The sequence below is a fragment of the Monodelphis domestica genome, chromosome 7 (genome assembly GCF_027887165.1).
Source record: "Monodelphis domestica isolate mMonDom1 chromosome 7, mMonDom1.pri, whole genome shotgun sequence".
Taxonomy (NCBI): domain Eukaryota; kingdom Metazoa; phylum Chordata; class Mammalia; order Didelphimorphia; family Didelphidae; genus Monodelphis; species Monodelphis domestica.
Genome location: NC_077233.1, coordinates 13221493 through 13236968, shown reverse-complemented (window position 1 = coordinate 13236968; position 15476 = coordinate 13221493). Strand labels below are relative to the sequence as shown.

The following is a 15476-nucleotide window of genomic DNA, read 5'->3' as shown; positions in this document are numbered from 1 at the left end:
GGAAGAGTTTGTGAGCAAATAATAGATAAGAAGTATTCACAGGGGGCAGCTGGGTAGCTCAGTGGATTGAGAACCAGTCCTAGAGACGGGAGGTCCTAGGTTCAAATCTGGCTTCAGCTACTTCCTAGCTGTGTGACCCTGGGCAAGTCACTTGACCCCCATTGCCTAGCCCTTACCACTCTTCTGCCTTGGAGCCAATACACAGTATTGACTCCAAGACGGAAGGTAAGGGTTTAAAAAAAAAAAAAGAAGAAGTATTCACAAGCAATAAAATGGATAATTTTGATTGTTCAGAGTTGAAAATTTTTCCATAAGTAAACCAGTGCAACTAAAATCTCTTCAGAAGCAAGAAACTGAGGGGAAAACCTTTACAGTAAGTTTTTCTGATAAAGGTCTCATTTTTAAGCAACATAGGAAACCAAGTCAAATTTATAAGCATAAAAGCGATTATCCAATTGACGAATGGTCTAGGACTATAAACAGGCAATTTTCAAAGAAAGAAATCCAAGCTAGCAATAGCCATATGAAGGGGGAGAGGGGAAAGCTTGAGAAATGCAAATTAAAGCAACTCAGAAATATTACTTTATACCCATTCAAATTGACCAAGTTGGCAAAAAAAAAGGAAAATGACAAATGTTGGAGGGGCTGTGAGAAAACAGGTACTTTAATACTATTAGTGGAATTGTGAACTGGTCTAATAATTCTGGAAAGCAATTTGAAATTATGCTCAAAAGACTATTAAATGCACATGCCATTTGGCCAGCAATACCACTACTAACTCTTCACCCCCGAGGGATCAAAGAAAGAGGGAAAGGACCCAGATTTATTTTAAAAAATATTTATAGCAACTCATTGTAGTGATAAAGAATTGAAAACTGAAGAGCTGTCCATTGATTGGGTAACGGCCAAATAAGTTATGGTATATGAATGTGATAGAATATTATTATGATATATGAAAAGATGAAGAAGATGGTTTTAGAAAAAACTGGTGCAAAGTGAGGTGAGCAGGAGAACAATTTATATGATAACAACAATATTGTAAAGACAATAAACTTTCAGATTTAGTAACTCTGATCTAGACAATGACCAACCACAATAACAATGGGCTATCTACTCCTACATAGAGAATTCAGATGGTCTCAGAGCACAGATTCAAATATCTATTTTTCTCTTTCTTTTTCATTCTTTTTGAGACATAACTGATGCAGGCTTTGTAATCTAATCTCAGAAAAGGAAATAGAATTAACTGTAAAAGAATTACCAAAGAAAAAACTCCTGATCCTTATGGATTCACAGGAAAATTCAAATACATTTTTAAAGACCAATTAGTACCAATACTATACAAATTATTCTAGAAAAATGAGAAAAAAAACCTTCTACCAAACTCCTTTGAGGAAGCCAATGTAGTCCTAATAAATAAACCATGGAAGCTAAAGCACAGAAGGGAAACTATACATCAATATCTCTAATGAATAATAATTGAAAATGCAAATATAAGATCCCGCCAAACACAACACCATGATACATCCAAGTAATCACTCATTATGACCACATTGGATTTATACCAGGGGTGGATAACAATGAGTTTTATGTTATTTTAAAAATAAAAATATACAAAATGACATAATTGTATCATTAAATGAGGGGAAAGTCTTTGACAAAGTACAATAGCTATTTATGCTAAAAGCTCTAAAAGTATAGGCACAGAAAAAATTGTTAATATCATAAAAATATATAAAATAGAAAGAAAACCTCATATGCAATGGGAATACACTGGAAAATTTCCTAATACTTAACAGGGGCAAAACTTCAAGGGTGGCCACTCTACCTATTATTATTGTAGTTACAGAAAGGAACTAAAACTAAGGAAAGAGAAAAAATATTCCTCTTTGCTGATGATACAATAAATTACTTTAAAAATCCTAAAGAATAAGCAAAGAGAATAAATGAAACAGTTACTTCAGCAAAGTTTCAGGTTACAAAATAAATTCTTAAAAATCAGTAGTACTGGTGGAGCTAGATGGTTCCAGGAATAGAGAACCAGGCTTAGAGATGAGAGGTCCTAGGTTCAAATTTGACCTCAGATACTTCCTGACTGGGTAACCCTGGGCAAGTCACTCAACAACCTTGCCTTGCCCTTATCATTCTTCTTCCTTAGAACCAATACTTAGTATTGATTCTAAGATGGAAGGTAAGGGATTTTTTAAAATCAAAATATTTCTATATAATTATAACAAAATCAAAGAGGCAAAAATAGAAAGGGAAATTATATTCCAAAGAACTATAAAATGCATAAAATATCTGAGAAACCCTCTAACAAAGCCCACAAAATACCTATATTGATTCTGAATATAATTAATACTATACTCTTTAAATAAAAGAACAACTTAAATTGTAGGAGGAACAATATTCAGTGTTCATGACTGGGTCACGCTAAAATAATAAAAATGTCAACATTCCCAAATTCAATGTATAGTTTAAAGATTTGCCAAGCAGATTATCTAAAATGTATTTATAGAACATGATAAACATGATTAAAATGGCAAAATTCATTTGGAAACAAATCTAGAATATTGAAATATTTTTTAAATTATAGGAAGCGGAAGAATAGTATTTCCAGAAACCAACTACATTAAAAAAACAACAATCATAAAAAAGCCATTTTTAAAAAAATAAAGAAATGAATCAATAGAACAACTAGTCAAGGGAAAAAGAAGAGAAAACAAAATCAATAATTTAGTGTTTAATAAACCCCCAAACCTAAAATACTTAGGAAAGATTTCCCTATTATTAAAACCTTCTGGGAAAATGGCAACACTAGATGGCAGAAATGAGGCTTAGACCAACCGTATACAATATATTTTAAATAAATATATGGCCAAAATGTTAAAAATCATATAATTAAAATTTTTTAAAGACAAGCAGATCATGTACCTTTCACAGATATGAGTGGATATATATTTTTTTTTAATCCTGACCTTCCATCTTAGAATCAATACTGTGTATTGGTTCCAAGGCAGAAGAATGGTGAGGGCCAGGCAATAAAGATTAAATGATACTGAGGGTCACACAACTTGCAATGACAGAGGCAAGATTTGACTCTAGGACCTCCCATCTCCAGGCCTGGCCACCTGCCTGTCCCTAGTGGATGTATTTTTCACCAAATAAGGAAAAGAAGCAATTACAAAACACAAAATAGATAACTTTCATGAAATAAAACTGAATAAAGTATCTTCTTCAAGAACAAACTAAATGCACTTAGGATGAATAAAAAGGGAAATGGTTGGTGGGTAAAGCCCTTGTATCAAATTTCTCTGATAAGGGGGTCTCTATGTCTGTATCTCTGTGTATATGCTGCAACTACAGCTAGTAAAAACTCAGAGAAGCAAGTTATCACCAAAGGCAGACAAGTGAATAGAGCAACAAGCCTGGAAACATCCTGGGTTCGAATCTCACCTCTGACACTTCCTGGCTATGTGACTTTGGGCAAGTCACTTAAGCCTAATTGTCTAACCCTTAATGCTCTTCTGCCTTAGAATTGATACACAATATTGATTCTAAGATAGAAGATTTGGGTTTAAAGAAGAAAGTTATTACCAAGTCCTTGATCTTGCCAAATAGTTTGATATCAGTGAAGATGACATTAAAAAAAGAAGCATTAATATCTACATTCTTCACCTCTCCCTGAGGACTTTCAGACCTTTCCATCTGACCCACAGTTGAAACTTCCTCTAATGTGTTATCTGCCCATTTAGAGGGTGAACTCCAGGGGCGCAGGGACTGTTGGACTTTTCTATTTATATCTTTAATGCTTAGATCATGGTTGTATACATAAAAAGCATTTAATAAATGCTTTATTTATTCATATGTGCATTATATGTGTATATATAGACATACATAAAATACACATAAAAGGTAACTTGGGGAGAAAGGCTCCAGCAGCTGGGGAAAACAGGAAAGACCTCCTATAGGAAGTCTCATGAATGGAGCCTTGAAGAAAACTTGGGATTCTGGCTCAAGATCTAGGAGGCAGATAGTGATGCAACCTAAGAGCTGGCCAGAGCTGGGAGTGTAGATGTGAAATGCAACAACATGGAGATAATTAAACCCACAGATGTTGATGAAGTCACTGAGAGAGCAAATAACTCAAATACCCAAATATCTGAATGGGCTGAAGAGAAGATTAAATTAAACATCAAAGGTCATAGATCTGAGTGGATCAGAGCTCCCCTGCTGTTACGTACTCAAAGATGTCACAAAAATGGGCATAATGTAACCAATGTATTTCAGTATCTCCAGAATATTTGAATATTCCCTCTATTAATTCAAAGTGTAATCAAGTTTCAAGTGTTTCTTTTAAGAATGGAAGCCCAGTGTCAATAAAGAATGCTATAATTTATGTCTTCAAAATAATTTTGAACTCAGAAAATAAGCACCACTTAGATTAACAGACTGGGCAGCTGGGCTGCACAGCAAAAAGAATGCAGGGCTTGGCATCAGGCAGACCTGAGTTCAAATTCAGCCTCAGACATTTACTAGCTGTTGACTCTGGGCAAGTCATTTAACCCTCTTTGTCTCCGTTTTCTCTTCTATAAAATTAGTTGGAAAAGGAAATGGCATCCCCTCCAGTATCTTTGCCAAGAAAACCCCAAATGGGGTTATAAAGAGTCAAACTTGACTGAAATGACTGAACAACAACAGATTAACAGATGAAGATATTGATTCATAGAATGATGTGCCAGGAAGAGTATTAATTCCATTTAATAAACACTGACCAAGCACCAACTAAGTGTGAAGTGATGGAACTACAAGGACAAAAACAGAGCAGACCCTACTCAAAAAGAGCTTCCATTCTATTATGAGATGCTTAAAGATAAGTATAACATATAACTCCTGATTATTTAAAGGGGAGGGGGAGACAGAGAGAGAGAGAGAGAGAGAGAGAGAGAGAGAGAGAGAGAGAGAGAGAGAGAACAAACAATTATGGGGCAAAGAAGGCTTCATTGTGGACAACTGAACCCAAGCCACTAACAGATACAGTCTAATGCTTTTTGTCACTCCTCCTTTCTGCCATATATAGTATCAAGAAGCAGCACTCAGTGATCATCACACTATTTAGATGGGGACAAAAAAAAGTCTGCTTGGAAAAGACAACCAAGCCACCCCAGAATTCCCACGGACTGCAGAGCTGACTTACCTGTTACCCATCCAGGTGCCACATAATCTTGCTTCAGATGAGCCTTCACTTTTCTTTTCAGAGCAGCGTTCTGTAAAGGGGAAGGGCATGGCGAAATATAGAAATCACAGAATTAATTGTCTGAGGATAATGTGAGCCCCCAAGTGTGCTCTGATTTCAAAGTGTTGAAGACAAGGTAAGGAATGAAAGTGCTCATAAAAAGTGGATGAGTTGAAAGGAAGTTTGGAGGGAGGAGAGAGACGTATACAGTGGATGGCATAGTTGTCAAACCCATCTGTGAATCCAGATACCTGCCTCGGGTCTGAGGATGTTGAGGGGGTACAGTTAGACCAAAGCCCTTCCCTCAGAGGAGAGGAAGAGGAGGATTTGTAAACAGAAACTACTAGAATGGCAGGGGTGACCACTAAATGCAACCTGTCTCCCCTGTATGACCCCTCATATAGCCTCCTCATGATTGGTTTATTGAGAAGTGGCTGTGGCTGTTGATTCTAGATGGGTATATTTGGAAAAGGGACCAACTCTATTCATCAGTCTCAGAATAAAACCCCACGGACTCAAACGTTCCCTGGCCAGAAATGGTCTTTAAAGCTCCAGTAAAGCTACTACATGGACTGCTTCTCTAATATTCAGGCAATAATGGGTCAGTTGGGCATATGAATCCTGTGTCCTTTGGCCATTCACTTGGCTAGAAAATTATCAATAAAAACCATAAGAAAGATCAACTGAGCATGAGTCTCTGTTTCTGTACCTATAAAGTCATCATCATCCTGTTTAAATGTACAGTTGTCAGGTTGCTTCAAGTCTAGAAAAGAAAGAAATACATGTAATAGAATACAAGCAAAAACTGATCTAGGACTTAACAGTCAAGTATTCGAAGGAGATTGAGGTCAGGGATTAGAATAGTCTATGGAGGGGTCGGGGTGGGGAAGGGAGGTACAATACAAAGAAAGCTTCTGTTGAAGGGCTGATGAAAAAAGCCAGAGGAGTGCCCAGTCCACCCTGACTTTCATGACCCAGTCAGGATGCCCTGAAGGAGCTCCATGGGAGATTCATCAGAGGTGTGAGAGAGAAAGAGCAACAAGGAAGACAAGTCATGAAATAAGTGACAATACAAATGGCCAATCTTCCTAGCTGATCATCCTCCATGGGCACAGCCTGGGAATTCTATTTTTGTGTAAGTCTTCCACTCATTGGCCAGTGCACACACAGGCATATACCCATATGCATACATCTACACAAAACACTTCTGTCTGGAAATTCACCAATAAACTTGTTACACAAGAACCCTAAACCAACTGGACAATATAAGTAAAACCAGATAATTAAAAGTTCCAGATAAATTCCCACCTTCTATAGGGGATCTTTCCCAATCCTTAATTCTAGTGCCTTTCCTCTTTTCAATATTTCCATCTTACCATGTGCTCACACATAGTTGTTGCAGGGAGTCTCTTTGAACTTTTTTTGTAGCTTCAGCACATAGGACAGCACCTGGTATATCGTAGGCACTTAATAAAAATCTATTGACTGACATAGGAAAAGCACTTACCATATTCGTGGTTCAAACAGGTCTTCATGATACATCTGTACCTGAGACTTCCCATGAAGAGCTGCTGAGCCACCAGAGCAAAAATGCTCAAACAAAAGATGGTCAGAATCATCACATCCACCAGTTTCTTCACTGAGCGCAGAAGGGCCCCAACAATGACTTTCAAACCTAGACAGAGAAGCTAAATCATGAGGTGGTGCTTCATGATTTCTCTAACTTCCCCACCCCAAGTCTTGGTACAATACCTGGCACACTGAGAAAGATTTCAAAAATGTGTAACACATTTCCACAAGAAGAGATGTTTCCAAGGCCTGGCGATGGAAGGTCCTAGGTTCCATTCTAGCATCAGACACTTCCTGATTGTATGACCCTGGGTAAGTCACTTAATCCCAATTGCCTAGCCCTTGCCACTCTTCTGCCTTGGAACCAATACTTGGTATCCATTCTAATAGAGAAGGTAAGAATTTTGTTAAACCCTTACCTTCTTTTTTAGAATTGATAATTTATATCTGCAGAAGAGTGATAAAGGCTAGGCAATGGGGTTTAAATGACTTGCCCAGGGTAACACAGCTAGGAAATATCTGAGGCTCAATTTGATCCCAGAATCACTAAGTCTTGCTCTCAATCCACTGAGCCATCTAACTGCCCCAAGTATTTTTATTGGAGAGAGAGAGAGAGAGAGAGAGAGAGAGAGAGAGAGAGAGAGAGAGAGAGAGAGAGAGAGAGAGAGAGAATGGGACAATTTGTAACATTAAGCAGGCCCACTCGGCATGTAGATGGGGACATGGACATAATTCACAGCCAAGGAACACATGGCTACAAATTTGCAGAACCAGAGAAGGGTAGGGGCTCATTGGGCCATTAGAAACTGAGTCAGATATAAGGGAAGCAACATGTCCAAAGGCAGAGCAGATCTAGCTGACTTCTATTCAGAAGAAAGGGGAGAGCACGCATCATCCATTAAAGAAACATTCCCAAGTCCTTCAATTTGTCCTCAGACAACATGGTTTCCAGGATCCTGTTTCCAGGTGAATGCACGTAGCCTTTACACCAACAGTGGCACATTAAATACACGGGAGGAAAGGGTATGGTGGGAAGGGGTAGGAGTGGGCTTCTTAAGAAGTGCTTTGAAAGCCAAACAGAGCATTCGGTATGTGATCCTAGAGGTATGGAAGTTTATTGAGTGACATGATCGAACTAAATTTTAGGAAAACCACATTAGGCTGAATGGAGGATGGAGTGGAGAGACTTGAGGCAGTCAGAACCCCCAGCAGCCATTGCCTTGATCTAGGTGTGAGGTGACGAGGGTCTGCACTAGAAGGCTGGGAGTAATAGAGAAGAAATACAGCTTCCAATCCCATAACTCAACTGAAATTTCTCTCCTACAGATTGCCAATAAACTGAATTACTAAATCTAATGAATTTTTCTCATTCTCACCCATTCTGCAGCATTTGATGCTTGCTACTCAGAGCCTATCTTCCCTACGTTTTCATGGCACTCCTTTTTGTAAGGTTGTTCCTTCTTTGGAAAAAAAAAAAAGATTCACCTTCCATCTTAGAATAAATATTAAGTATTGGTTCCAAGGCAGAAGAGTGGTAAGGGCTAGGCAGTGGGGGTTAAGTGACTTGCCCAGGGTCACACAGTCAGGAAGTGTCTGAGGCCAGATTTAAACCCAGGACCTCCCATCTCTGGGCTTGGCTCTCAGCTGCCCTCATGACTATTCCTTCTTAATCTTCTTGGTCAGATCGTTTTTCATGCTCTTCTGTCATTAGTGGATATGCATACATGAAGGCTCTATCTTTTTTTTTTAATTTTATAGTATTTTATTTGATCATTTCCATGCATTTTTCATTAAAGACAAAGATCATTTTCTTTTCCTCCCTCCCACCCCCCGTAGCCTACGCATGATTTTTTTAATCCTTATTTTCCATCTTAGAATCAAAAGTGTGTGTTGGTTCCAAGGCAGAATAGTGGTAAGGGCTAGGCAATAGGGGTTAAGGGATTTGTCCAGGGTCACCCAACTAGGAAACATCTGAGGTCACATTTGAACCCAGGACCCCCTGCCTAGGCCTGGCTCTTAGTCCACTGCACCCCCTAGCTGTCCCCTCCCGATTTAGTTTCTAAGTCTTACCAATTCTATCTCCATATTATCTTTTAGCTCTGAAACTACCTCTCTGGAACCCATGCTCTCCTGAATGGTGGGTGCCTCATACGGCTCAAGCCATACATCCCTTTATACCCCAGCCATCTTTTTGTGATACCAGACATGCAATCTTCCCCAGCCTGGAAGCTGCTGACTTTGTACCCAGGATCAAGTTCATCCTTGCCACTGGAAATTGTGTCAGTCTGCTTTCTTATGGCTCTATTCATCATCCCAGCGATTTGCAAACTAAAGACCCCTCCCAGGCCACCACTGCCTGCTCCTGTCTGTAAGCTCCTCCAGAGTGGGGAATGTCTCACTCTAGTATCTATATCTCCAGCATCATTATGAAGCACTTAACACATAGCAAGTCCTGAAGTGCTTTTCCATTCATCCACTCCTCATCTCCATTCTCTTTTCTCCACTCGCACAGCTGCCTCCCTCTAGCTCACCTTCCATCTAGCTCTGCAGTAGCCTCTGAATTGGTCCTCTCCCATCTGGTCTCCCTCCTCTAATGCATCCACTCCGTCAAAAAGCTAATATTCCTAAAGCGCCCATCCAATTGGGTTATAAATGACTCCAGAAGCTTCCTTGGCTCCCTACTGCCTCAAAGGGACACACGAATTCCTGCCAAGCTCTTTACAACTTGACTCCAGTCTCCTTTTCCAGACTGATTTCACATTATTCCCCATTGGGTCCTCTACATTCCCATTCAATTGGCTCCCTAGCTGTTGCCTATGCAGAATACTCCAACTCCTTCCTCTGGGCCTTCGCACACTGCCATGGTCCAGAAAGCTTTCCTCCTTTGCATCTGCCTTGGTTCTCTTGGAGGCTCAGCTCCAGGATCACACACGTATACCTGATATACCTGATACACCAGGTGTATCTGATGCTCCAAACAGTTAGTTCTTTTTTTCCCCAAATTACTCTGCATTCACTTTGAATAAATCTTGTACTTACTCATTAACTCCTATTTATCCCTAATATTTATCCCTAATAGCTTTGAAAGTGGGGGCCACCGATGGTGATTGTGGACTCCTGTGTAATTAGAATTGGCTCCCCAGGACTTCAATTCCCAGCATCCCACTTTCCTTCTCACGCTATGTGCTGACGTAGGAAGGATATAAGTTTTGTGTAGCCCCGCCTCTTGCTCTCTCTTGCCCTGATTGCATTTTGTGGAGGTGGTGTGAGGTGAGTGGCAGGAGAATTTACACACGTGGTCTTATTTTTGTTAGATAATTAGGTTTTATTCCTTCTACTTCAAGTGATTATTAATAAACTTTATAAAATTAAGACTTGGCATTATTGGGCATTAATTTAAATCTTACACTCCCCAGTTCCTAATTTAGTGCCATGTAAATAATAAGTCTTTTATGAATGATCATTGAATTTGAAATTTACTGTTATTTTTTCTAGATAGACATTTCTTCTTCCTTAAATGTAGTTATTGAATGTGCGTAACATTGAAGCCCTTTCTCTAGATATTATAAATCAGTGATACAAAAGTGCAGAATAATAACAACAGCCACCCCCTCCTAATTCTAGCACCTTTCAGCCGTAAATGAATTCTGTATATAAAATATAGAATAAATTCTAATAATTTATTCTCTATATGGTTTGCTTTATATATATTTGTTTGCCTATTGTCTCCTTTTATTAGATTGTAAGTTCCTTGAGGGCAGGGACTATCTTTTGCCTCTTTTTGGATACTCTGCACTTAGCACCATGCCTGGTATATAGTAGATACTTAATAAATGTTTATTGATTGATTGAAAAGTAACAATATAATGTTATCTTTTAAATTATATCACTATATATAATATAATGGATGATATGGTATATTACATATGACATATCTATTATGGATAATATGTATTACATAATATATGATATAATATGTAATATTTTATTGTATTATTATATAATAATAATAATAAATGATTTTTTTAAACCAGCATTCATACAGTGCTTTAAGGTTTGCAAAGTACTTTACAAATATTATCCTGTTGAAGCTTTACAACCCAGGGAGGTAGTTGCTATTATTACCCTCATTTTATAGTTAAGGGAATTGAGGCAAGCAGAGATTAAGTGATATCTACCTGTGTGTGTCTATGTATGTGAGCCTGAATTTGACCCTGATGAAAAAGGTTAAACAGAAAGTTTTGGGACCCTCCTGAGTTCTGCCAAGGAACTTGGGTGCTGGGGTGCTGCCGGAAAAGCCACATGGGTAGCCAGATTAGGCCCTTTTCTCTATCTTCATCTCTCTCTCTTCTTTTGCCTATCTGAGTAATTCTAATAATATTTATTAATTCTAATAATATTTATTAAAATCTAAGCACCAAAGTTATAATTTTAATAAAATTAAAAGGGACTCCAGGTCTAGTCATTTAGCCACTAGGCCGCCTAGCTGCATCATGGTCCTCTAATAGAAGTCAGCAGGCATGGGTTTGAGTCCCCATTTTGTTACTGAGAAGATGGGGTTTAATAATAACAATATGCTAGTGTTTATATCACGTTTGAGAAGATATATCCTCACTGTGGTAGGATAGAATAGGATAGTGACTCATTTAATCCTAAAAAATCCCCAAGATTCTCAGCAGTCATGAAAACGTTCACCTTGTTCCCATGGAAATAGCCAGTTAAATGGGTTCTCTTTCCTCCTTATTGTGAATTGGATAAAAGATTGTAGAAATGAATGCTCCCAACAGAGACCGTTTTAGCAAATCTCAACACACCCAATGGAACGGCAGTTTAACATAAGTGAATCTCAGCAGGAGAAAGGATCCGCGAGATGTAGTGGGGAGAGCTGCTGCTGATGGCCCTGTGGACCGCCGCCTACCAACACTGAGGACACCCAGCCAGGCCTCGGCATGCATCTAAGAGCTAAGGAGAACAAGCTGAGGCTACTGACCTGAAATGATGGAGATGGCTTTTAAAGCTCTGAGAACTCGGAAGGTGCGAAGGGCTGACACGCTGTCTAGTTTTTCTATCTTGCATGATAGGAATCTGCCAATGTAAGAGCAGGGATAACACGTTAGCAGAAGCCCCCCTGAAGATGGCATCCTAGAGCTTCCCAAAGTCAAACACGAGAGAGAAAAGGGGGGGGGGGGGGAGAGAGAGAGAGACAGAGAGAGAGACAGAGAGAGAGACAGAGAGACAGAGACAGAGAGAGACACAGAGAGAGACAGAGAGAGAGAGAGACAGAGAGACAGAGAGAGAGAGAGACAGAGACAGAGACAGAGAGAGACAGAGACAGAGAGACAGAGAGACAAAGACAGAGAGAGAGAGAGACAGAGACAGAGAGACAGAGAGAGACACAGAGAGAAAGAGAGAGAGAGACAAAGACAGAGAGAGACACAGAGAGAGAGACAGAGAGACAAAGAGAGAGAGACAGAGAGAGAGAAAGAAAGAGAGAGAGAGAGAGAGAGAGAGAGAGAGAGAGAGAGAGAGAGAGAGAGAGAGAGAGAGAATTTCCTAAGGCTTATTATAATCCTTCCATAATTCTCTATCAGCTTTTGTCTATAAAATGAAGAGATTAAATGGATTGGTCTCTAAATCTCCTCCAGTCCTTAAATCTTATGATCTGTTTCTGTGATTAGATAGTCCTGGGGGAAAGTCCTGGATTTGGTTGAGCAAACCGTCTACTCTGTTATTTATGATCTGAATATGAATATCGTGTATGGGCAATCACGTCAGTTCACCGGCCCCCTGTTCCTTATCTATAAAGTAAAAGGGCTGTGAAATGATCCCCAAGATAGCTCTGAGATTATGCGATTCTGATCTATACAGGAACCTTTTGTAAATCTTGGCTTTTGCTTTGGGCTCAGTGACCAAGAGCTCATCTGAACCCATTACACTAATGTTATCCAAACTCTGGAAATTCTCCATTTCAATTCAAAAATCTCTGAGAAGCATTTAAATTGATCTCAATATAGTTAGGAACTCTGTTGCTTAAAAATGAATCTAAGGATGCAAGCCTGTTACCATCTACACCTTCTGGCCTGTGTAGACTTACAGGTGCAGAACAATAAATGTTTTCAGATCCATGGCCAATTCTAGGCCCATTGTGACTGACCTAACTCCCTCCAGTTTAGACAGGGCTCTGTGGAGAAGATGGATCGGGGTCGTCCTAAGGGTCCCTTCCTACTTCTGGGCATGCTTACGCCAGCATGATCACAGTGGAATCCAACCAGTTCCATGGATCTCGAAGGTAAGTGAACTCATCCAGAACAAGTCCTCTTGCTAATATTTTAATCAATGCTTCAAAAACGTAGATGGCAGTAAAAACATACCTATGGAATTAAGAATTTAGAACAGAAATGAGCATTTTCAGTGAAATGAAAATATAAGAAAGTTTATCTCTTAACCCTACTTTTGCCACACCATAATAACAAAATTACATGTAAATATGTCATCATATCCTATTAAATGCTATATGATAGACTAGAGTAGACTAGAAGGTTGAAATTCCTGGGGAATGGGCCAATGCATGAAGAAACAAATACCCTCAAATGCCTGGCTCCATGATAACGTTATTGACTATATTTTGCATCAAAAGGAAAACAAAGTTTTATTAATGCTACCCAAAAAATAATGTGACCATTTCAGGCCAGTTTCCTTCATCTCTCTTGTCCACTAATGCATACAAACCAAGAGTCTTCTTCCCAGAATTGAAGAATTCCAAAGGTCTTCAGGTTTAAGCCTTACCCAAAAGAGAAATCTCTTCTACACACCCAAGTTTTTTCTTGAAGACGGCTCACGAGGTGGAAGCCATCACCTCCAAGGTCAAACCATTTTGAGAAGCTCTTAGTGTCAGGAAAGCTGTCCTGATACAAAACCTAAAATCACCCCTTTGTAATTTCCAGACATTGCTCCAACTTTTATCGGCAGAGATCAAAAAGAATACCCCCACTTCCTCTTGACTGCCTTTCAAATACTTGTCCTTCCAGGGTCCTCTCAACCCCAAGTGAGCAGAATCAAGGGAGACACACCAATTCACACAAACAGCAAAAAGGAGCCCTAGTTCAACAGTAATGGTTAGCTATTCCTTAGTCACATAGTCTTATGTACATTATGAGTACTAAACAAAGTTCCTGCTAGAATGATGAGAAGCTGTCAGACCAGATCATCAGCGACAGGCATAGGCTTTCAATCTTTCAGGAAACAGTTCATTCAACCAGATCTATTTGGCTGCTTGCTACAGGTCTATGTTCTTATCTGAAGGATGTGGACCTGGTTCAGTGCTCACTGATGGGCTTCCTTTTAGCCAAAAGCCTGGCTGGCTTCACAGTTGAAAAAACAATGACAAGGAATGAAAGTAGAAGGGTAACTCCTTGAAGACAAAGACTATCATCTCTTTCTTTTAGAAACCCTTGCTTTCTATTCTAGTAATAACTCTAGGATAGAAGGGTAAGAATTAGGAAAATTAGGTTAAGTGATTTGCCCAGGATCACACAGCTAAGAAGTGTCTGAGGTTAAATTTGAACCCAGGTCCTTACTACCTGAGGAGCCAGAGAGAACAGCAGAGTAGGACACAGTGTGTAGATGGAGAGGAAGGGGACACTTTGCTGTGTAAGCCTTTACTAAATCTGAGGGAAAAGACTTAGCACTCAGCTTGGACCACTTGCTTGGGGCAAAGACCTAGGGTGGGGTATTGTGAATTGCCTAGTGTGGGAGGAGACTGAGATGCCTTGAGATTCAGCCCCTAGGGAAATGATCATCAGAAAGGAATAAATCAAGAGACTCAGAAAGCCAGGAACAATTAGTGTAATCCTAGTCCCCAAATCTACTGGTGTAGAACTCTCTCATTGGTAGAGATGGATGCTGGCACTTCAATGAGGAGCACTGGAAGAGCTATCAAGAATGGAATAAATGATCAAATTGGAACTACATTTTGCATGATCACATATATGTAACAAGATGAAATTGTTTACATGTCAGGGAAGGGAACAGGAGGAAGAGAATTTACATCTAAATATTCTGGAAAACATGTTAAACATTATTATTACATATAGTTGGAAAAATAAAATATTACACATCATTTAAAAAAAAAGAATGGAAGAAAGCTTCCATCCCTGGTCTTCTTTGAATTTTTTTTTCAAGCTTCTCAGTCTTCAGGACCTCCTTTGAGGCTCATAATGCTTTGGACACTTCTGGCTTCCAGCTCAAAGAGAAGATGGAAGATGTCAATCCCACTTTGGGTTGCCAAAGGACAATATTCTAGGAAGAGGCTAATAGGAGAAGAACTGGCACTCTCCATCATGTTCCTCTCCTCCATTTCTTCAGCCCTAGAGACTTGAGGGAATTTTCTGTTGGGTGAAATCTAGGATTCTATGTCTCCTGAGCTGAGTTACCTCATTCCCAATGGGGGAACTCCTTCACTCTGGTGTGTCTGGTATATATTCTTCTATATATACTTTCTCTGCCTTCTATTTTACCACTGGTTTGAGTAAATGGGTTTCTTGGCTAAGTCTTTTGCATATTCATTGTAGAAATGGCATTTGGTGGGAACAAAGTCAAGCTTTGGATATAAAGCTTGGGATCCAACTTCCCTCATCAATGAAACAATGACTAGAAGTTATCTTGAACTTGA

The 15476-nt window shown here is 39.3% G+C and overlaps 1 protein-coding gene across 1 annotated transcript in view; it reads right to left on the bottom strand.

Moving 5' to 3' along the window:
* Nucleotides 1–15476, bottom strand: part of SCN11A (sodium voltage-gated channel alpha subunit 11) — a 130893-nt gene that overhangs the window by 112651 nt on the left and 2766 nt on the right. Inside the window, exons 2-6 of the mRNA XM_056804223.1 lie at nucleotides 13048–13176; nucleotides 11796–11890; nucleotides 6744–6911; nucleotides 5946–5999; nucleotides 5198–5267 (exon numbers count right to left, since the gene is read on the bottom strand). Of these exons, the coding sequence (XP_056660201.1) occupies nucleotides 5198–5267; nucleotides 5946–5999; nucleotides 6744–6911; nucleotides 11796–11890; nucleotides 13048–13176 (516 nt within the window). The remainder of the gene's footprint in view (nucleotides 1–5197; nucleotides 5268–5945; nucleotides 6000–6743; nucleotides 6912–11795; nucleotides 11891–13047; nucleotides 13177–15476) is intronic.